We start from the raw sequence: 24,518 nt of genomic DNA, 5'->3' as shown, positions 1-24,518 counted from the left end.
GGAGCTCTTTAATTTTTTAAACAATTTAAGTCCAATTCTCCCTTTGCTCTCAGATACCAGCACAAACATTCACACATAAGAGGCATATGCTGCCCCGACATGGCGTGGGAGCCACAGAGCGCTGCCCCTGCGCGGCAGCAGCTGCCCCGGGGAAGGCTCCCCGCACGCCTCGGGCAGAACCAGCATCCCACGTGCGGTACGTGGCTTCCACAGCTCGAAGGCCAGACTCCCCCAGTCTCAAATCCTGGTATGCTGGGGAAGAAGAGAGCAGGGACCGTGTCCAGGTAAGGCACCGGAGGGTAGAATTTTGGCAAAAGCAAGCCCTCTATTTTAGGGTATTTACGGGACACTGTACATGTGAGTATGGCTCAGTTTACAGTTGTGGAGAAAAGATGGCAGTGTTCATAGACAACAGTGTGCTTTTTTGCAGTGGATTTCAGCACAGAAATAGAATGTGAAATATGTAAACCACTGATAGAGCAATAAAGAACCAACAAAACCCCACACTGATTTCACTCATGAGCCCTTTAAAGACAAAATGAACATGTGATGTCACTGGACATGTGAGGTACCTTGCGGCCCTGGGCACTGCCTAGAAGGTAGCGCTGGCAGGGAAACCCCCTGGCGGTGAACGGCTTCCCGGGGTTGGGGTGCTCTGGGCCCCGGATGCCATGAGGAATGTTGTAAACTATGAATATTGTCCTGCAGTCCTCGTGGCCGGGGAGGGATTCCTGGAACTTGAACACCCCCACCTTCCCCCGGGTTTTGGGCTCTACCATAAGAGCATTAAGGCAACGAACGTTACCTGTAACTCCAGAAACTGTGCTCATCTCTGCATCTTTCTGAGAAAATCTGTATAGAGAGGGGTGTGCGGCGGCATACAAAGCTTCTATACCAAGGACCTGCTGCTGAGCACCAAATGGTAAAGAACAAGGAACAGTGAGAGACTAGAAGCTTCTCTAATCAAGTCTGGCTGAACCTGTGGCTAAACGCCCCTCTAGTAAATGTTCTTTTCCTTTCTCTTCTATTTACAAATTATAAATATTATCAACTGATTGTGTTTATTTAAATGGCCCTTCTAAGAAAAATTGAGTAGGTTATGCCATCAGTGGCTCATTTTTTCTTAATACATCTCAGCAGCCGCGACACGCTGGAACAATTCAAGGTAAATACAGCACAGTCCCTGGCTTTGGGAACAAGAAATGCGTATTAATCTAAAAAATAAAAGTTTTCTTAACTCTGTCATTTTAGATCAGTTTTTGAAAAAATCCTTTATCATAGTACAGTAGGAGACACTTTACTTGTTGCAAGATTTCCACAGAAAAAAACCTAGGGACACTGAACTTAGTAACAAAGAAAGAAAACTCCAAGAAAGACCTAGACATATCTTCCTGACTTGGAAGGAAATGTTCCAAAACCAGTTTCATAAACCAAATACAGCAAAGGAAAAACACACAAATACAACTAAAGAGTTTATAAGAGCTCTGTTCTCTCCCACATCATAAAAGGCACAAGGTTTAAAAAGACAGGTATGTCTGCAGCAACTAAAGAAAATTACCCCGATCTCTTTTTTCAATCTGTACCCCACCCAAGCCTTCAAAACTCTAGAAAAGGATTTATAAAGCTGTGTCAAAGAAACAGCTCAGCCCCCCGCTCCAAAGCACTGTCTTGGCTTTTTAAAAAAAAGGTATTAATTCGCACTAAAGCTCACATCCAAAAGTTGGGCTTCAACAGCATTTGACCTTTTGATTTGCAACTTGAGCTTAACCATGTCACCAGGCCACCAACCCGGACTCCCTACCCCTGCAGAGAAATTGTGACAAACAGCCCAGTGCTGGATATGGCAGGTGTTTTAGGAAACTCCCATCTCACAACTCACCCTGAGAAACCAACTCGCTAATTGCCACACACCATTCTGACTCTCCAACAATGGTCTCTTTTTTGATGCTTAATCCCAAAACTGCCTCGTGGGGCTCTAGGCCAGGACGGTGCCTCCAGACAATGCCGGTTAAGGACATGCGGAGGTCCTGGGGTGCATGTGCAGCCTCTGGGAGGAGGGAGAAAGAGATGTCCCTGCACCGTGCCGCCCTCCCACAGCACTGGGGTCACGGGCCGGACACCAGCCAGGCCACAGCATGTGTTGCTCTGCTGCGTGGACTGTGTGTGGAGGCAGCCCGGAGCAGAAGGAGGCACGGAGTTCGGGGCACTGCATTTTAATAAATGTAACCAACTGAGCTTCCTGAAGTGCCAACGGAGCCTGAAGAGACTACAGCTAACCTCTCCTCTAAACTGTTCTGTGAGGAAAACAGAATACAAGCGCTTTCTTTCTTTTGTCCCTGGAATGCTGTGGAAAAGCAACCAGAGGAGTGAAGGGGAACGGGGAGCTCCGTGTGACCGGGACCGGACCTGAACACTCTGCGAAGACGACGGTGAGCTTGAATGGAAGGAGGGTTAGCGTGAAAAGGAACGGGCAGAATCACAGTGGTGGATCAATTTTAGAACGCAGAGACGCAGCAAACTGAGCTTTTATTCTCCGCCCTTTTAACATGCCAAGGTCTGTGAATCATGAAATTCTCTCAATTCACAGGAACTATGCTTTGGGCCCAAATGAAATCCAAAATGAGCACCAGAGCTGTGAGACCACTGCACTCCTGGAATCATCCCCTCCGACTTCAAAGAAATGCTGCGGTGTTTTCTGCTCCAGCAAACGAGGAGTTCTCTTAGTAACACTGCACTCCAATGCACGCCCTCCCCGCGTCCGTGAAGCCCACCGTGGTAGGGCCGTTTATCGCGTTTTCAAGGGCTCTTCAGCAGGAACCAGAGGAAAGGCCTGCGAGGTTGGATGTTTTCCATTTGCAATCAACCTTGAACGTGTCCTTTGCGAGCGGAGCGGAGCGGCTGGATGCTGGCACGGCCGAGTCTGTGTTCTCTGGTAGAACAGGTTTCACCCTCTTTGCTAATCTGCCTCCTCAGATTTGCTTGCTGCTACTACTTTGGTTCTAAGTTCCTTCTTCTTCTTCCTTGTGAAAGACTTTGCTTTCACCTCTCCCAAGGTTACATTCCTTGGAGGCCCAGAAGCACCGCAGACTCAAGGTGGCCTTTTAACGTTGTTAACTACCTTTCCAGCTCCTCCGTGCTGTGTTGTGACCAACTGTCAGGCACTTTATTAGATGAAAGGAAAAAACTGCCTTCTGTGAATCAGCCGGTGCTGTGGAGCTGGGGTTCTTACATGGGGGTGACTCTGCCCCCTAGGAGACATTTGGTTATGTCTGGAGACACTTCTGATTGCCAGACTGGGAGGGGGTAGGTGGCGCTCCTGCTAGCATCTCATGGGTAAAGGCCAGAGCTACTAATCTTCCTACAAGGCCCAGGCCACCCCACAAGAGAGAATTACCTGGTCCAAAATGTCGGGAAGTGCCGAGGTTGGGAAACCGTGATTGACAGCAAGTTCTCCCCTGCACCCTCCCCTCCCAGCCCACCATGCCCCCAGATCAAGAACTCTGTGACCTGATGCATAGGGGCTGAAGCTTATGCTTCTTTTCTCTCTTTCTCCCTGACTAAAGGAAGGAGATAATATAAAGGTTGTTTCAGAAAAATAACAAAACCCGACCATTTCACAACAAATGAGACACTGTGAATCTTACATGAACAGAAATTACATGAAAGCCATGGACGTTAGCAGACATTTTCTCACATCGTGTTGGTAACAGTCCCATGAAGAAAGGGTTTAGGGCTCCTTTTTAATCCTGAGGAGACGGAGGCTCAGGATCCTTGGCCATGGTTCGCAGGGAGGAAGCAGGGGAGCTGGTGAAGAGGACACTGATGTCGCCGCACCCAGCATTTCTCAAACTGTGGATTGCGACCCATTTGGTGGGTCATAAAATCTATTCACTGCATCACGACGCACGTTTTTAAAGAAAATGAAATAGGAAATGATAGTCAATGTAAAACTGGTTTTGTGAAACTCTTCTTGCCACTTGGCTGCAGTTCCGTCCAGGCAACGGCTGTGCAGACAGGAAGATGGCACCCGGGAAGGGGACGACTCAGCTGCGGTCACCAGTCATTTGGGGGCCTGGGACTCGAGTGCAGCTCGTCATCAAGGCAGTGCCTTGGCCAGGACCAGATGCTCAGCCGGGGTGTAAAGAGGAGATCAAGGCATGGAAGAGGCACTCCCAAGGCCAGAGCAGGCGCCGCTCCGTCCCTTTCCTTCTCACAGCCAGCCATGAGGGCGTGTCCCCTTGATGGGAGACTAGAGGGCTGTCATCCAGCTGTCCCACTTCAACCCAACCCAGGAGACCTCTCCTTTCAGCCCTTGGTACTTCCCCAAACACAACGAGGGGAGGGGCTGATGCTAGTTCTCTGCCAGAGAACTAATTTTCGGGCTCAATCTGCCAACTGAAGCACCACAGCAGAGCATGACATCCTGGGGACCCTCCTGACCAATGTCTTCTGTTCCCATCTAAGCCAGATAAGATGCTGAGTTAATGATTCTGAATTTCTGAACACTCACCTGAGGTGTGCCCCTAATTTTGAAGTGCTCACCTGTAGTCCACAGCAAGAAATTAACTTCAAGGCCACTTGAGGAGCTCTTGGGAAAAAAGGTCCCAGAGCCAAGCTGCATGGCTCCTCACCCCCCCCACCACAGCAGCTACTGCTAACCGTTCAAGAGACCTGCTAAAGAGGGCAGGAAAGTCATCGTTTAGAAGGGATCTGAGAAAATATTCTTTGTACCAAGGATCAGTTAAACTTCTATTTTCTAACTTTCAGGGCTCTTTAGTTGAGCCAATATGCTCAGAAACTACAGACAATATATTTCTGTGAACTGAGGTTCCCCTCAGCTCATTTTCCATCCTGGTTAAAAGCAGCCCACATATGGTTAGTAGTTTCATTAGCTCCGGATGTAAAAGATGGTTGACTTCTGTGCTTAGTGTTACTTTCCAGGCTAAGGAAGGCAAACATCCCCCACCTGTGCCCCACGTTTCAGGTGGTGGCAATGAGAATGGGAAGGCAAGGCATGAAGTGGCCTACAATGCTACGCGTGACTCTGCCCCGCTCCTGATGACATTTGTCCTCCAGCGCTCTTCCCGTAAGCCTGGGAGCACGGGGCATCCCTCCCCTGCAGAGCAGGCCTGTGCGCTCACGTCATGGCTGATGCGGGCACCTGGAAGTCAGGACTGGTGGTCAGAAGGCTCACACACCCACCGATCTGACCTGCAACACACTGACGAGCCACACCAGGCTGAGCGCCATGCTCAGAAATCCTGACCCCACGGACCAGATGTTCTGGAAACGCAGCTGAAACCCAGAAGCAACACAGCTGATACAGACCCTGAGCTACCTAGAGAGAATAATTAAAAATAAGCCTCCCAGTGGACCGCGCGAGCCTGCCCACACACAGAGAAGGCAGGGAAGGGCCCAGGAGGGTGACAGCAAAGCCGGTGAAGCAGCTCCTGGACGGAGGGCCCCAAGTCACGGCGGGGCAGGAGTCGCACACAGTGGAGCACACTCTGGTGGGACGTTCCGGCAACAAAGGAGTGCTGCAGCGCACCGAGCCGGCAGGCGTGAGCGGCCGCACACCCTGCATCAACGAGCTGTGCAGACGCTGCGGCAGCCAACGAGGAGCAGCAGGCTCCCCTGTCAAAAGGGACTTTACGTATATGCTTTCAGGAAAAAGGCCCGTCCGAGAAGAGTAAGGGGAGCCTTTCCGTACACCTTGGAGACATGGGGGACCTACACTCCCTACTCTGCTGGAGAGTCCCGTTGTCCCTGGGGCTAAAGTCTCGGTCCCAGGTCCCAGCACCCTGAACAAAGAGCAGCAGGGCCATAACTCACTGTTCTTTGCCAGGAAAGTCACTCCAGAGCCCTTTCCCACAGGCATGCTTCAGACACAGCCTGCCACACTCCAGTAAATTCGGCCAACTTTCCAACGACTGCTATTTAGGACATATTTAAAAGCTCTGATAATGACTGAAAGGGACAATCCTTATTTGTTTAGGTCAAGGAGAAGCACCGAGAATAAAGTCAGAATCCTCAAGACCTTCCCATCAAATAATAATTCTTTCTCCTATGAAATGTTCTGTCACTTAAAATAAAGGCAGATGGTTATTCAACTAAATTCCTGCTAATCAATGTCACAAGAAATCACACTTAACTAATAAAGTTTCTAGAAAACAGCCTGGTTGGCCAAAACGCTGTTGCTTTTCTGGTTCTGAGTGACATTTCAAGGAAACTTCATAGTGAGATGAGCTGTCAGTGTAACTAACTCCATGCCAGGACCTCAGACAACCTGGGAAGGGGGCAGGGTAGAGCACACTGTCAGAAAAAAATCCCAACTGTGCACCACGGCCTCAAGGTCCCCACGACCTGCCCCAACCCCCAGCCCTGACCTCAACCCAGCAGGCCCCAGAGCCAGGTGGACAAACTCCAGATAAAGCAGGCCAGATCAGCCTGCAGCTAAGAGTGCTGTGTACTTTTTAAAAGAGTTTTCAAAAGTAACAAGGGGGGGGGAAACAGGGTGTTGGGCCTCATAACTTCCGGGCAGAGAGTGACAGGTGCCCGGAGCCTGCTCTGATCCGCCTGCCCTCTCCTGTCCGCTGCCGGTCACAGGGCGCTGGCATTTCAGAAGAATTCAGCTCTGATTAAAACATAACCTCATGCCTATAAATAAAAATGTCTTTTAAACACTAATTAAAAATAACAGGCTGGCATTTGGAAACTCCCATAACAAAAATATAAGAGTTGAAATAAAGAACAACAGTTGCCTGTTTGATCCATGCTCAGGTGCGTAACAAGCCAAATGTGTCTTCTCTGAAGTTTTTCATTAACTCTTGAATTTATGGGGCTTTAAAATGCATAACAATGTCCATCTTACCTTTTAATCTAATAATGTCACAGTGAGCTTTTCCCGATTTACTCCGTTTTAGTGACTGTGTGATTAGTTTTCATATTTTAGTTAACCCAACATATCCAAAATATCATTTCGACATTGTAATCAAGAAGAAATCATGAAATAATTTGCTTTTTTGTACACCATGTCTTCAATTTCCACAGTGCCTTTCACACTCTCGGCACCTCTCAACTCACGACGGCCACAGATCAAGCACTCAGGAGCCGCATGTGCCTGCAGGCTGCCACACGGCCCTGGACAAGTGAACACAAACCAAACTCACTTGCATTTTAGGAGTTTTATAGAAAAGAGTTTTTCTCATTTGGACTGTGTGCTTGCTTGTTTTTTACTTCAGATGACTTAATACAATAAATATTTACTATTTCATGGATATAAAAACTCCTGGAATTCATCTTAGGATTCACACCACATTCTTCACAATAAGCTAAAAGATATTACAAACCACATCATATTGCTTTCCCACAAGCATCCAGTTTTGCTTTTCAAACCACGGCTGTTAGATTTAGTTTTCATTTCCTTTACACATGGCTCCTTTCCTGTCCTAACTCAATGCAACCAAGCAGCTCTGGCACATCGGAGCCAAGTTTCCTTAATGTGCAGCAGGATGGCGCCACCATCGTGCACAAAATGACCCGCCTGAGTTTCTAATTCAAAAACACTCCACCCTGTCTGCTCATTCCTTTAGGAAACTTCTGTCCGTCTTTATGATTTAAGAAGTGAAAGGGAAAGACACAGGACCTCAAGAGAGACTGGTGATAAGCAGGATCAGAGAGGCCCCACTGTAGCAATCCCAGGTGGGGAGCAGTTCTTCCCTCAGGAGCACACAGCATGGATGCTGCTATTGGGAACAGCAGTTTCAACCGCCTGGGAGGCAATGGGACCATCACTCTTCACCAACAGAGAGGGCCCACCGTCTAAAGTCCCAAGAGCGTTCCTGGTTACCTCTGCATCCTGCTGGGGGAGGTGGTATGTCCTCTCGAGGCTTTGCAGAGTGCGGGGGTTCAGAGTCTTCTGCTCCAAGAGATGCTCCAGAAGCAAGACAAGCTGGTCTGGAAGGAGCTAAGGGCAAAACCAAGAAGTCTGTGAAAAGACTAGAGATTTGACCTTGGTAAAACCTCATTGCTTACACCATATCCCCAAAGACACTGCATTTTGGAGCCTGATTAAGTCCTATTCTCCACGGCTTTTCATGTCAGTTCTATATTTAGAGCAGATCAAAAGATACAGTGTTTATTATTTTTAGGTTGTACGATGTGATTTAAGGTGTGCGACATGATGATTTAATATACGTTTACACTGCAAAATGATAAAAACTGTACTTAATAAAATATTATCATGGTTCATTAGATTTCTTTATGGCATGTAAATGCCAAAAAATGTCATTTAACCCAGATAAAGATTCAAGAAGCCATCTGATCTTAAGTGAACATATGGAAAAGAAACAAGCAGTTTTCAGATTTCCTGTACCACCTAAACCTTGCAAGTGTACACTAAGAAATAAAGGGCACACAATGAAACAAGAACCATGTGTCACAATCCCTCCATTATAAATATTACAAGTTTACCATTCCGTTTAAATTTTAAGATGATTGTACATGTGATTTTATACATGTGTGTATGTATAATTACACACACACACACACACACGCTCTCTGCACAAGCTTACTCTTCTTCCTGAATTTTCATACAGTCAAAAAATGGTGTTTATCACTTAAAGGCAAAGAGAGGAAGATGTTCTCATATGACATAAAAACAACGAAAATTTATGAGCAAACAGTATTTGTGAAATCCAAGAACTTAAAATGTCTTATTCACTACTGGACTGCGTGCAATGCCTGGATCAGCCCTGACCATAGGGCAGTGCTCAAATAAACTCTAAACGGAGGGAAAAATAAATTGAAGATACATCTTGCAGGAACTGTACGAACTGAAAAATATTTATTCTGAAATCAAGGTTTTAAAAGTATTACTCTGAATTCTATTATTCTCTACATTTAGCTTTTCTCCATCCCTGCTTATGACCAGATAATCCCTGCCAGCTAACTCGATTTTACAGGTCTAGAAGTCAATGCTCGACCAACAGAATATTCATACCACCACCTGGATTTTAATCCCCAGTTTGATACTTTAAAAGAAAATTTAAAAATCTTACTACCTTTCTACTAGCTTTTGCCCCCAAGGGTGCACTCTGCCCCAGCCCCATTCCCAAACACACACACAACTTCCCGAAACACACATGGAGGAAAACCGAGCAGACAACACGCGCATTATTCACCATGCAATTTCACAGTGAAAGCATTTCTCGTACTTCCTCATATCGCCCTTCAAACTAATAATAAAACCCCCACTTTCCTACAGACAAACATGGATGTACATCACTTGATTTCTGGGCATGTTTATTTTATAACATCACTTTTTCCACCTTAGAGTCAATGCTGTGGATCGTCTCTCAGGCTGACAGGATTAAAACAAGGTACCTTCAGCAAAAACAGGGTTACAACCAGCACTGACCGTGAGGTCCTATAGGAGGACTCAAAGGATAGCTAACACTGTATTTTCTTTCATTATAGGTCATGTGCCTTTAAGATGTTTGAAGATATCAAATCACTACCTAAAAACCAGTAACAAAAATGCCAGTTTTTCATTTTTTATATTTCAGACACATGAGGCTTTTATATTTTCAAAAATTTACTGTTTACAAAATAGCCCAAATCCAGGGAGCCTTCTCACCAGTTCCTACCACGAGCAATCTCCTCAGGCCCTGCCTGGCAGCCAGGCTCCCTCAGCCTTCCTTCCCACCCACAACATCCTGCAGCCTCCCTCTCTGGATCTTTCCTTCTCGCATTCCAAAAGGGGCCTTTCTCTGGTGGAGGCTAATCCTTCAGCCCCGGCCTTGAGTACACCCCTCAGGTCCCCTTAGGTCACTCTCCAATTGTCCTCCTGCACTTGAACCCTCTTGACGGAGCTGGCCTTTCTCCTCCATCACTGTCTCTCTCCCCCACCTCACTACTGCCCTTTACAGAGTGTGTCCTAGCAGCCCCCACCAGGTGGTGGCCGGGCCTGGCTTCTGCCTCTGCAGAGCTGTGGAGGGGAGGCCCCAGCCTGAGTCAGGGGCCCATCCAGCCCTACCCCCTGACAGGCACTCTCAAAACTGGTCCCCAGCATATCTATAACTAGCCACCCCCAGGAGCAACAGCTTGATGTCGAGGCCACTCTGGATGCAGGACTTCTGAGGAAGGGCTCACCTGACAGAGCACAGAACACCCATCAGCTGGGGACTTGGGCCCTGCTGGCTAACTAAACATAGCAGGACCCAGCCCTGCCAATTTGTAGGGTTACAGGGAAGGAAGGAGCAGGAAGGAAAGCATCTCCCTATTATGTGTACGCACTTACAAAGAGCCTATTGTTACAACTCAAGTTTGGGATTTGGTTTAAACTAGAGAGACCCACGGAGGAAAGAAGCCCTTGAGTAAGAGGATTCACTTGGTCCTTAACTTACCCCAACTGGGTCTAACCAACACACACAACTCCAGCTTGAAACTGAAGAATTACTAGCTTGTGAACGGATCAAGATACTTTTATATCCTGAAGTTTTCTTCTGAGCAGAACGGTCACACATCCTCGCAGAGAAACAAAACCAAAGGATCACTGAAGGCCTTTGTCCTCTTCAAATTTTCCACGATGGAAAAATATTTAAAGCCAAGCCCCCTGCCCGAAGATGGACAGCAGAGATGGATGGGGGGGGGGGGTCAAACCCTTAGGGCTCTCTAACATGTTTCATTTACTCTAACTGGAGAGAGGCAGAGAGCAAGCCGCATGCCCTTCCAGGGAGCCCCCCCACCGCCACCCCAGGCAGCGCTGCCGGGAGGGTCGGCCTGTTCAGAGAGGGCAGAAGGCAATGAGGGCCCACGCAGAGACCTGAGACCATTTCTCCCGAGCGAACGAACACACGCAAGCTGGTCCTACGCTTTGGAGCAGACTTGTAGAAGTGACTCTCCCTTAGTAAACAACCTGTAGCCATCTGGCTTCCAAATGCGGCTCTTCTAATTCACCAGGAAAAATGCAGTTTCTAAACAATGAGGAAAGTAGAGAAAATCAGCGATCAAATGCTCTTTTGGTACACAGACAATAAAACTGATTCAGTATCCTTCATTCACAAACAAGTAAACATCACATAATTTTTTACATGACATTACAAGACCCCGAAAAGAGGATATGAAAGCAAAAATGTGGTAAGTAGCTCACTTTAATACAGCACATTTCTCTTCCTAAAATAAACATTTACTCCCTATAAAGCCACCTTACAATGAAAAAGAAGTACTATGTAATAAACCAAAATGTTTGCACAGCAGTGGAGAGACATCGTACGCTAGCAAGTGTGCTCAAAATGCGGGGCTGGGCACCAACCCGGCCCGGCAGCTGGCACAGCAGCAATGGGAAATGTTGTGTGGGTCATTCCGCTCCCACCCACGTAGAAATCAAATTAAATCTCACATGACTTCTAGGCCAACTGTGTTTTAATGCAGCAGTACTGAGAGCTTCCGTCACACTATGGGGTGATTAAGGAAAATAAAGTGCGCGTTTCAGAGCATTATCTCCTGAGAAAGCAGCTCCTCTAAACATTATAAAAGAACCCGCCTTTATTTCTGAGGGTCTAATGGTGCTCACGCCCACAGTTTACCAGTGACAGGAAGAGAAGGTCCCCTCCTTTGCACACACAAGGACTTCATGACGGGGTGATCGCTTTTCCATAGGGAAACCACCTCGGTACTTTAAAAATTCATCTGCCGCAGAAACTTAGGCGAAATAAGACAATGCGGTGCCAAAGTCATGTGCGTGTGAAAGAGAACTTCACAACACGGAAAAACTTAATACATGAATACAAAACTTACGAATACGAAACATAACATAAAATGCTAAAGGGGGTCAGTCAATATAAACGCTATTTGTTAAGGATTTAGAAGTCTGTCTTCTCGCTGTGAAGAGGGAGGATTCCGTAGTCGCTAATTACCCAGAAATGTACAAAGAAAAAAGTCTACCTGGTATTTTTCCCAGTCAGCTTAAGAGCTGAGGGAAGCCACAGAACTCTGAATGGTTTTAAAGAGTTTCCACACAGGCTCTTGGAAAGAAAATATGAAATTCCAAACCCACCCTCCTAGTCTACAAGCAGCACAAAGCAAACAAACCCTGACTCTTCCAGAAGCCCCTTACCGCTGTCAGAGGGGCATCACTCACTCCCAGCTCCCAGAGGACCACCCACGCAACTGAGCCCCTCCACCATTTCTGCCATTAGCAGGACGCAGAAAAGGCCAGCTCGCCGCCTAGATCAGAAAATGTCACGAATGCGTCCCACCACTGACCTTCCAGAGGCAGGAACCGACAGAAGGAACCCGGCGCCGCCACCGCCTGCACCCCTTCAAAAGGAAGGCACCTCCCCTCGTGGCCCAGCTGGCCCGCTGCAGCCGCACACGGAGGAAGTCTCGGAGAGGCTCCCAGACAGGGAATGAGCCTGGGACTAAGGCAGCCACCAACTGACAGTGGCGTGAGTTCTATTATTACCCCATTATCACTCTGGATCTGTGCCTAAATGAAGCATGCTTCCTCCCTGCTGCCATTTCCTTTTATCCTGGCTGGAGACTAAAAGCGGATCAATGGGGGCAATACATATGATGTCACTTCAATTTACAGCAACAGCCTCCCTCCTTCAGTCTGTCTGAAATACACAGAAAGATCAATTCTTCCCAAAAATGGTTAAAAAATGCTTAGGGAGCATTCTTCTTCCAGAAAAGCATTCTCTGCTATATTTGTCTATGTTACTACGGCAGGAACTGTTTACACTGAACAAAAACAGAAGAAATGGGGGAGGGAAAAAAAATCTCAAATTCTCCTGTATGCTGGAGACTGGCTGGCTGAAATTCAACAGAAGCAGGGGCCAAACCAGAATCGAGGCAGCTGACCTTTCAAAGTCACAGGCTTTCGGGTGCAGAGTCACAAGAGAGACAGCAGTTCTTTGCCCCTTGGATTAAAAAGGTAATCCCACAGATATAAAGTCTTTTTTATAAGATTTCCCCAAAGTCGAATAAATTCCTTTCTACTCTTCCCAGAACACACACACCACACGAAATATCCTCAGGTGTCCCCACAGTCCACAGTGTGAGAACAGACAGTGCCCCTTCATGTACTTTTCTCATTACGGGCAACAGGAACGGACTATAGGACACAAGGCAAAGCCTTAACAAATCATCTTTCAGACGATGCCCTGACCCAAAATAAAACAAAATAAGAACTGCTAAGTTATATAAATTTTCGTATCATGACTTTTGAAAATGGGGTATAATTAAGATGTAATTTTAAAAATCTCCTCAAAACATAAGAATTCTCCTTCCTTACTACCCCAAAAGACACACAAAATCCTAACAGTATCAGAACCCTGGTGAAGCTGACCTTCCAGACCCCAAACACCAGCCAGGACTACGGTCTTCATATCAATGTTAGAATAAGATCTTCTTTCCTAATGATACATGTTTTTAAGTGACAAAAATGAATTATTTAAAAATATGTACACAGGACAAGTGTCTGCCTAAGAGCTGTTGTCAACTAAGGTATCATGATATAATTAAAATATTCCTAGTTTAAACTAGTAACTTACATGGAGGAAAAACAATTGGTTTGAGTTGCTACTGAAAACAAAACCTACAAAGAAGAACCAACCTCTGCATGCTAAAACAAAACCTTAATTACATTTTAAAGAACTGCCAAATTTAAGAAAAGAAGTCACAGTTCCTATTATTTTGGGGACACAAACTTGATTTACCAACAAATGAAAGTCACCAAATAAAATAATTAAAAGTGAAAATAATTTAGTTCAAAATACAGAAAGCAATCAACAGACATATTTATCCAGCATAGTCCTTTCTGAGTATCAAACATATTTAGGGAGTATGTCTGTAGTCCGATTTTAGTAGGAAAATTCAAGCTGAAGCAAATATTCATATAACTCATTTCACAGGAAAAAAAAGTTGGGAAACATTTTGGGAAACAAAAATACAGTAAACTCCCCTTGCACACATTTCTTCCCCTCTTGCCATACTACACCTCATTCTTTTTAATAGCTGCGTAGTGTTCCATTATGTGGTTCCCTACCATGGCTACAGTCTGACATACAAAATCAGCTGACAGTTTTCACTATAAAGGTATTCACATGCTGGACGTTGGGGTGGGGGTCGTAAATTAGTACGCAATTGAATTTTGAGTTAGAAAATATTACTACTTATAAGTTAGAAACTCCAGCTCATAAAACATACACTCTTATTCAAGATAAACACATCAGTATTAAATACAGTATTATTAATTTAGATAAGAGCATTAATTCTAAGGAAACAAAAAGAGGATTCTTGTTTTAAAAAAACCTAAACATGTAAGAAAAGTTAGAAGTATTCTCTGATACTTTCAAGAATTCCAAATTCTTTAGAAAGCTTTAAACAAGCCCAACATTGAGCATGCCATTGTTGTCATGGCAGAGTGAATGGACTGATCACTTAGGAATTTATAGTTTTTTTTTCTTCATGAGTGATGATTTTCTTGAGAAGCATAAAATTCAGATCAGGAATTGTCTCCCTTTGGCCCTCTGGTTACTGACCTGGCAGGTTGCTGGGTAGGGGAAGCAGACATGACGATCTTAAGTACTCTGGTAAAATTCTGGGAAATTCCAATGTCAGTGTTTACAAAATGTATAATGACATAAACCATTAATGTACACATGGTCATAAAAGGTGACTAGAAGACTGCCTTTTATGTTGTTTAAATAACATGCTTTGTGTCAGACAGCATAGAGTTTGGGTAATACTTTTACAAAAGTTGGGGAAATTAGCACAGGAAAATGTGACCCCCTTATATAACGTGAAAACAGGAGAACAATCTATGCCAGTCAATTATATCAGATCCTATCTGCTCATGATGGTGTCTGCTTTAGTCTCTGTGGCGTCACTTTTGGAAGTACCACGACCAACCCACGGCTCAAAAGTAGAGGACATGAGCTGCCTGGTCTTTTCCTTTTTTCCTACCTCCAGCTGAAGTAAACTATTTTTCTTAAATCATGTCAAAAACATTTCCCAATAATTTACTTAATGGAGAGAAGATCTACTTTATGAAGAAATTCAATACTGCAATCTAATTTAAGCGATGAGATGCATAAATGATTAAAGCCCGTGCTCTAACGAAGTGCTGAGCCAGCACCTGGAAACCGGCGGGGGGCGGGGGTCTATAATGAGGTCCAGTTAGTATAGGCAGAGTCACGAGAAACCTGTCGGCATTTCTCTAGTCTTAGAACAACAATATTTGAAAATAACAGATCTCAAAAGTTCAGATTTCCATGCTTTTCCATAAAGATGAACGCTAACACCATCAGATAAAAGACATAGTTCTGTGCACACAACACTCAAATATTGCTAGAATCCTACATTTTCTGAAAGCTTTGCACATACAAAGCATTGCCTCAAACAGCTGCATGCTCAGATTTTTGTTGTCATTTACAACATAAATGAACTATCAAATATTTTCAGTTTTTTCCAAAAGAAAAAGAACAGTAAACTGTAATTTCATTCAAATTCAGAATTTTTCTCTTTTTCTCTCACTTCCTATATTACCCCAAAATGTCAAAATCACGGTCTGTGTGACATTATTTATTACAAATTAAATACCTGAGTAAGTAACTATATCAATTTTAGATTCCCCTTTGTAACATTTGGTCGAATAGATTTCATGGAGTCCTACGCTCCTGGTAAAGAGTGATCTACAGAACACCCACAAAAGGTGTTCAGAAGTATAAATATGTAACTCGTAGTAACATTGTCTAAAAACGTACTTTTCCCTCTAAACAACAAGTAGTGAATAAATTGGGGGGGGGGAACTAAGCTCTTATTGAAAATACACTCTTCAGTATCTTATGGATCCTCTTAAGTGTAAACAAAGAGTAAGTTCAAACAAAACTATATTTTAACATCTGTAAAAAAGTTTAAGGCAACTCCTTAGAGACTGTCACCCGACAGTGCTCATTTCTTGTGCCATCTACCCCTGGCCTGACATTCACATGTTTAACAAATTTAAACAAAGGCATTAATGTCCAGTATAATAAGTGGAGTAATATAGTAAGAATGACTGCAAGAACAGTTGGCAATCAACAATTTGGCAATTTAAATCTATTACAAGAAAACTTATAGCTACAAATGAAAACTCAAGACAGAGGTGATTCTCACTTCTAAACTAAAACAAACCCAAAAAATACACATATTAAAATATATCAATTTAAAAAGTTTTATAAGCATTCCAATAATGGATGCAGTAGGGGATTCTTATTTTAAAAGCTAATGGTAAAATAACTGAAATGCCTCTGCAATTGTAATCAACTGTATTCAATAAAATGATGGCTCTATAATGTTTTTAAGGAGATAATAAATAAGTTAGGTTGTACAAGGAGTTGCAACAACCCATTCTGCTCTAAGTGCAAAAACTTGATAGTACCTCTGAGAGAGACCTGCTGCTTGCTTTCCAAAGTCTCCTTGTTAAAACTTGCTATTCAAGAATAAATTTTTCCAAATTATCAAAATTACCCGCTAAAAAGAAAGTAAGCCACAAAAGCATCTTAGAGACAATGGTACTAACCAGACCATAAGGTGAGAAAAAGACCAGAAACAGGAGGAAGGAGAAACCAAGTCAATCACTGGCCTCAGCTTGGACATGGGCTCGGGCATGGATCGACACACACACACACTCAACGTGTTTTTAAACACAGAACACAATTTATAAACAAATTTCATTCCTGGGTGTTTATTCTGGTCTAGAATGCTAACATTCCATCACTCCTGGTTCCTGCCCTTTCTTCTTCACAGGGGCATAGTCAAAACAACAGGAACATCTTTTGGTTAGACTTTATTTTCTAATATTCTTTCTATATTTTCTACCAAATCCAAACTAAGAATGACTTTAGCCACATGTCTACAATGTGTTGCGGTTTCTGTCATAAATCTGACAAGGAGACATATCCCTAAATACAAGTATAGCCAACCACAACTAAGGAGGCATGCTGGGGGTGGGGCAGACGACGGTGAGGAGTCAAGCTGCATGAGCGACTGTGGGCAATAAAACAATAAAGTTGTGTTTACTCAATAAAAATACGTTGAGAGTACGGTTCCACTGACTGTCCAACGGCTGAGGGTCATTTCACAGAATAAATGTACATAAAGCACATGAGGCCCATTTTGCTCAAATTCTGTCCACTTCTGGATTCGAGTCCAGACATTCTATGTCCGGGATTAACTCTGGAAGGTTTTAAGAGGAACCGAGCAAAGGATTAACTTGGGAAGGGTCACTGGCACAGCAATTCGTATTACTGAAAAAGATATGGACTTGAGAACTTCAGAAGAAAGGCAGAGAACAAGTCTCTCGTACTTTCAAGAAATGTTTGCTCCATTTTCAACTTCTTGCCTCTCTCCTTCGCCTCAACACCAGCTCACCTGAAGGGAATGAACGTTCCTACTGGGCCAGCATTCTGTATGAAGACAAGTGGCTGCCTTGTGGGTGCACATCACATGAGAAGGCGAAACAAACAGGCAAATGGGGAACAGAACAATAAAACCACACAGACATGTTCGAGGCCAGATTTGTTTACCCCCAAGTTGCATGCTACGTACAAATGGTTGAATAATTCACGAATTAATGTACTTCCCAACATGATGGAATCTATTCCCAACTAAACTAGTACACTAAAATAGTAGTTTTATAAAAATGTTCTTTGGGGGCGAAATGTCCACATTATTGCTAGGAGAGTTCATACATTATAACCTTATGTCTACTCTGAGCTCCAGCTGGGACTCAGGGCCCGCAGCAGCCCGAAGCTGATAAAGGAACAGGAAATCTGAACTGCGGCCTTGTTTGCTGCCATGGAAATATTTTCTCATGTGAATTCGAGTACTTGAAAGTCAATCCAACAGAAGTCAGTCTTCAAAGATGCAAACAGATGTTACTAACTATGGATCTAAAACTTTATGCATCTAAAATTCTAAAATTGCTAACCATGGATCTAAAATCCTGGTAGGTCAGAGACCTACTAAGACCGTTCTGATAGGTGTTGGCACGAACATAATTAAACCTACGATGTGCTTTCTAGCTACAATCTAAAATCTCAAGGATGTGCATGTTATTCCTAACAGAGTCCTAAAGAAATTTCATAAAAATTGTAAAGTTTTAGCAATTACATTTTATAAATTCCTTTATGTATGTATAATGTGCTCATGTAAAAAAACCAAAAACCAAAAACCAGTATTATTTTACTGGAATAATACATTTTAACGCACAGAACAACTTCTGGAAGTTACAAGAAACGTTGAGACATTTCTCAGGCTTCTGTTTACTCAATTTTAATGGAAAATAGTCCACGGGAAAAGCAAACTTTCCCTCCCCTTAGTATCCCAAATTATCTGTATAAATTAACTTGGAATTTATCTTTACAAAAAAAGAGACAGCAATGAAACATAGTTCTCATCAAACAAATTTTTAAATGTTTTCTTTAAATAACTGAAACTAAAAAGTACCTTTAAAAACGGTATTTACTTTCCACATTTAAACAAAATTTTTGCTACTCTGCTTTTACTATATGTCAAAGATACAGCACACCAATTATAATCTACACATTCTATACCAAAACGAAGCTTGATTTATTTAAAATAAACTTGAAAAACCAGTGATCATGGATTCCCCCAAAAATGAAAAATGGATACACAGATTTTAAAATGACTAAAAGCAATCTCACAGGTTGAGAACCACTTCTCCACTGATTTCACAACGTAGGGTCTCGGACTCATCTCGGAACTTTGTAAGTAATAGTTGAGACAGAAATGAAAAATGAACAGGCTGTTCCATCCTGGGCAACCCAAACAAACTTCTCTTTAGACTCAAAGTTTAGAATGCAGCTTTAAAAAAAAAAAAAACTGTCTGGGTTAGCTGTCAGGCAATAAGTCTACTTTTTCATCCAAGAATATTTTTGCTAGGAATTAAGACCAAAGACCAGAACCCCTCTAGATCAACACACACCCTTAGGAGAACAGTTCTCTAGAGAGTTCTCTAAAGTTACCCTGTGGAACATTTCTAAGGAAGGCTCCAGCCAGAAGCTGTAATTTTTGTTATTCTTTTCCCGCTGGATTTGTACTTTAAACGAGCTTTCTTGTGCGCAACCAGAACGCACTTGTTTACCTGGTCTTTCTTGAAGGCTTGGTAAATACAACACACCAAGAATATAACATCGACGCCCAGGCCCTCGAACACACTCGGCAAGTTAAACTGCTTACAAAAACTACAAAAGCTTGAAAACAAAGGCGACAGCGTCAGAAGCACCCTATAGTATTTCTGAAGGCAAGGGGAGCTCCCATTCACATCAAATGGTATCACCATGGTAGTGGGAATGCAAACTCCATAGAATGGGCTGTTAGCTGTGAGCAAATAAGGGCAGGATTACGAAGCAGAACGAATAATAGTGAACCAAACTTGGCTTTCTTTCCCGCTAAAGCTCATGTGGTGGAAAGACTGAGGTTAAGAGGAGGAAAACGAGAAGGGATTTGGTAGACGGAGAAGAAACCACTCTAATTCTCCTAACGAACACCAGCTGACGGCCCCGGGCCCCCCGCAGCTGTCAGACGCGCGGGGCTGCGGAGGGTGGAGCCGCCGAACCGGAGGGAAAACGTCGTACTTACTGAGGTTCCCGTCGGGGCGCGGGCCAGAGCTCGGAGTCCGCTCGGACGCGCCCCGGCGCCGGCTGATATCTCCCGCGGCCGCCCCGCGCCCCGCCCCCTCCTCCCCGGCCAATCCCTGGAGAGGCCGCCCGCCGCGCCCCGCCCCACCCCGCCCCGCGCGGCCAGTCGGGGCCGGGTTCCCAGCGCGCGGCGCCCCGGCCCGGCCACACCCCTGGCCCCCACCCCGCCCCGCAAGTCAGCTCCCACCCGGTAATTACTCTAATTAGAAGTCTTAGTCTCAGCAGTTAAACAATGTACGAACCAGTCCCAACACAGCCTGCAATTCAAGTGGCTTTGAGAACAAAGGCAATCATAGCTGTAGCAATTTTTCCTCTAATTTACAGAATGTGAAGACTTTCTCTCACTGCACGTTGTACTTAAAAAAAAGTTTAAACTCTGGTATACATGCCCTTTCACAAGGATATCAGCATTTCTGTGGAAAAACACCAGCTCACACCGGCTACATGTAACAAAGAAAAAAGAAAAACCACCGTTTCAAAAAAAAAAAAATACTAAACTTGTAAGTTTGGTCCCTCCTGAAGAACCAATGTTCCTGGATCACTTGGAAGAAAGATGCAAGATGTACAGAGATGTGGGAGGACTGTTTTCTTACAGTTTATAGACTATGTGAATAGAAGGGAAACACACGACCCAGGGCATCTTTCTCATAAGCAATCTGCACTATTCTTAACTAGTATGGGTGGAGGTTGCTAATTGTTCACATTAACATCGGCTGAATGGCTACCTGCGGATCCAAGGAGGAAAACACCACAGGCGAGCATGCAGTTTCCTGGTGCAAGAATAGCTTTAATGCCTACTGACTTGCATCTTTACCAGAAATGAGAATATTTCGATAGCACACAAGAGGCCAGTCTTGTTTCCAAGACTCTTACAGCAATCCCAGTAGGTAAAGGTCACCAGAACAGATTCCAACAAGAAAATCAAAAATTGCAACCACCATCACCCAGAATAGCTATTTCAAAGATTTGGGGAAATTTACTAATCAGGAATAAGGCATTTCTTGAAGACAGATATACTTCACAATAAAACCAGAAAGATAAATATGGCTCCAAACCCAAGGAACCCTCAGGAAGGGATGTGATCAGGCCTGTTTTCCCCAGAAAATTGTAATAGTCCATTCACAGCTTTTCTGGGTATTAAACTCTTTGTTCTAATTTTAAATGTACACTGGAATTTTCAGGATGAGTAAAATTAGAACGGTAAAATACATTAGAAAAATAAAACAAAACGTCAAAAACAAAAAAAATCCTTTCTTTCTTTATTGTCCAGTACTGGCTTGATCTTTAAAGCAATCTACATCCATTGTAGAAGAATTACTCAACACTCAGAAGTTTATGTGAAAGATTAAAAAAAAAAAAAGGCAATGAACTACTGAGGTAGAGAAATAAAAACTACAAAAATGTTGCACAAAACCGGTTGCATGTCTTATACGTCTCTTCCCCTTTCAATATATTTTCCCCCAAAGATTTTAAGTTATTCAAAATTTCAGGTAGTATAGTTTTAGTCCCACTGCATGCATTTACTAGGATATGCTTGAAAATTTCTCTATTTTTAAAAGAAGAATGAAGGAAATCTTAACTGTTCACATTATGAAAAATGAACTTAGCACCTTAGTTTGTTACAAAATGTGATTTTTGTTTAGCAGTTTTTCACCTTTCTAGATGTTACCAGGACAAATATCTGAACACAATTTAGTTTCACTGTAGAAAACACTTAAAAAGTTAATCTCTTTTAACAAAATCAACCAATTTCAAGTTAAAACAAATACAAAGAAACAACTAAAACCAAATGGAACCACTTTCAAATGCTAATGTATCTAACTCTTTTAAAAGGTTAAAGCCCTGGAAATAAGATGATATTCTTAAATGCTTAAACTAAGAAGACCAGGTGCCTGGGACATACGAGTTGAGAAAGGACTTAAAACACTTACTCTGCAGGTAAAATAAACATAGTAAGCAATTGAGAACACAGGGAGAAAACTCCTCCAGAGAAAATATAATATTTCCCCCAAACATATCCTTCCAAAATTCCCCACTAAGTCAACATCTAAATCTTTAAATGGCTTTAAAGTCTTTCTTAGCTAAGTTAATCTCTTTCTGTACAAGACAGGACAGCTCCCTTTAAATGTTAAGAACATTAATAAGCTTTATGCATGTTTTCAAATGTATAAGAACATAAAAATCATTCAATATAACTCTTAAAAAAGTTTCAGTATGAAAAATCCATGTTATGTTCCTTCAGATAATAAAAACATAAATATTCTCCAATGAGAAACAGACAAGAATAAAGAAATTTTACAAAATATACCAGAATGCCTTGTAAAAGTAAACACCTAACAGACATCTAACCCATGCTGCCATCAGCCTCTTCGCTGACACAAACTTATTTTAACATTTACTTTTAAGAGCAAAAAGCCATTGTCAGTTAAGCTGTTGGTCAAACCTGCAATTCTGTTTTAAATTGAAAGGTAAAGACCAAGAGTTAAGATAAAATACCACCTACTGTCCTGAAACTATCTCCAGGTAAGCCTGAGTTCTCAACATCTGAGATTTCATTTCCCGTGATTCCAATACTATTTGCTCAAGCTACTATTAGAATTACCATTTCCCCTTTTGGAAGTCAGATCAATAGCTCTACCCAATGAAGTTACTGTTATGCTTATTACTTTTTAAAAGAAGCCTGATCTAGGGTGCCCCCTCCCCACCCTTTTCCTAAGCAGAGCGCAGTCCCCCAACTGGCGCAGCACCCTGCACCCCCACCTCTCTTCAAAGCAGGGGCGGTGACACCTTTAAAGGCTTTTTCAAAAGCAAATCCCCAAATGCCACTATCAATTCCACAGGGCCCGCGGGGCGACGCTGCCCTAAATCTACACATCTTGCTCCACGCTCTCAACCAGCTTCACCTAAATTTAAAGGCGGGTAGAACTATACTGACATCTGTCCCAGGAGCACGTTTGTCTCTGAAAAGCAAAGAATGACCTAATTAGAAGCGCAAGGACAACAGATTATGTATGAAAAGCGGGGGTGGGGGGTAGGGAACAAATGTAAAGTACCTAGCTCTTAGGAGACTACTGCTGTTGTGCAGCAATCAATGACGCGAACGACGCTCTCCGGCTCCGAAGCCGAGACCCTGGGTGAGCGCGCGGAATCCGCCCGCAACACTCACAGAAGCCCTTCGCCGGGACGACCAAGAACCCAGCGTCCACCAGGAAGGCGCAGGCAGTCCCCAAAGCGGAGACAAAGAACAAGAGGGATTTAGGGAATTCCAGGTATGCCCAAATGCTTGGACCTAAAGCCGGGAGCACACTTAATATAAGAAAGTTTGAACCAAAGCAAGTCGCGTCGGCCCTGGGGCCCTACAGGCCGTGCGCTTAGTCCTCCCAGCCCCGGACCCTCACCCGACACCGGCCACCAAGCCCCAGATAAAGGTCTGCTCGCGCGCCACTGTCCCCGCGGCCTCGCAGTCCGAGAGTGGGACATGGGGTGCAGGGGTCACCCTGCAGAGAGAGCAGGCGGTGGGTGGGACGCCGGGGCTCCCAAGGTGGGGCCGGTATCCCGGGCCCGCCCCCCAGCCCTGCAGGTGTCAACAAGGGACGCCGCACCGCGCAGGACCAGGGTCTTGCCTGGTGCTGGGGGGATAAGATAAGACTGCCTCTCTTTAAAAACAACGTCCTTGGGGCGCCTGGGTGGCTCAGGTCATGATCCCAGGGTCCTGGGATCGAGCCCCGCATCGGGCTCCCTGCTCAGCTGGGAGCCTGCTTCTTCCTCTCCCACTCCCCCTGCTTGTGTTCCCTCTCTGGCTGTCTCCCTCTGTCAAATAAACAAAATCTTAAAAAACAACAACAACAACAACAAAACACAAAACAACGACCTCCTTCCCTCCGAACACAAATAGCAGCCTTCAGCTGGCGAGTCACCTAGGTCCCGGGTCTACTCACCTACTGAAGTTGTGCAGAAACACTGCGACTTCCGTTCTCTCCACCTAAAAACACTCGACCCTACTCTCAAGGGTGTCAGGAAACTGTCGGCGCCCTTCCGACTTTGGTTGGTCCTGGGCACGAATTGACAAGGGCCCACCCTCCTCCCACATGCTCCTCAAAGACCGACTGTGCTGACAAGGAGTGGAGCCGGGACTGAAACCGGCGAACCTACTATACTAAATACAGTAACCGCCAAATGTCAACCAGTTGTCAAAGCAGCTCTCCATTCTCCCACACTCCCTGATCTGCAGCGCCTTCCTTCCTTTGTGACGGCCCCAGGGCCCTGTCAGGCCTGCGTGGTGGCCTGGACCTGGATTACAACCCCACGTTGTCCATGCCCACCCGGGCAGGTGAGTTTTGCTTAGGCACAACTCTGATTCTGGCCTTCTCTCCGCCGTTCTCTGACACAGTGACCTGTAAGTTCCAATGTGTGTCATTCAATACACTCAGTTCCAGTTCCAATTCTCTCAGCCGTTCAAACTTATTTTTGCAGTCAAACTGATATGAATTGCTAACACCAGTCCCTTCACCTGGAATGCCCTCTGACTCTCCTAATCACTTTTCTGGGGCTACCTCTTTCAAGAAACCTTCCAGCAACAATTTGTGCTTTCTGGGTTTTATCCTCTCATCCGGGACTCCCCATGCAGGTAGTCCCACGCAGCCATGCAAGTAGCCATGTGCTACTTCAGCACAGAAGTAGCCGAGTGCGGCTGTGCACAGGCCGCCCAGTGTCTGGGCTCCAGGAAGGCCACACTGTCTTCTCTTCATTCTCCCCACCCAGGACCCAGCACAGCCAATTTGGAACTAATGTCACCTGTCTTGTGGCAAG

General features: G+C 44.4%; 1 protein-coding gene across 19 annotated transcripts in view; it reads right to left on the bottom strand.

The window, feature by feature from the left end:
- AOPEP (aminopeptidase O (putative)) overlaps nt 1-24,518 on the bottom strand; it is a 323,900-nt gene that overhangs the window by 14,044 nt on the left and 285,338 nt on the right. For 13 of the 19 annotated variants that reach the window (XR_006776735.2, XR_015722917.1, XR_015722920.1 and 10 more), the window contains one exon: nt 7,850-7,966. The exons of the other annotated variants lie outside the window; for them this stretch is intronic. Coding sequence is in view for 5 of the 13 variants with exons in the window: in XM_045780965.2 (XP_045636921.1) it covers nt 7,850-7,966 (117 nt within the window). In the remaining 8 variants the exon portion in view is untranslated. The remainder of the gene's footprint in view (nt 1-7,849; nt 7,967-24,518) is intronic. 19 annotated transcript variants of the gene reach the window in all.

The sequence above is a fragment of the Ursus americanus genome, chromosome 34 (assembly GCF_024610735.1).
Source record: "Ursus americanus isolate L20-20 chromosome 34, mUrsAme1.1.p, whole genome shotgun sequence".
Lineage (NCBI taxonomy): Eukaryota > Metazoa > Chordata > Mammalia > Carnivora > Ursidae > Ursus > Ursus americanus.
Note: the sequence above shows the minus strand (reverse complement) of the source record. Positions and strands in the feature narration are given on the sequence as shown.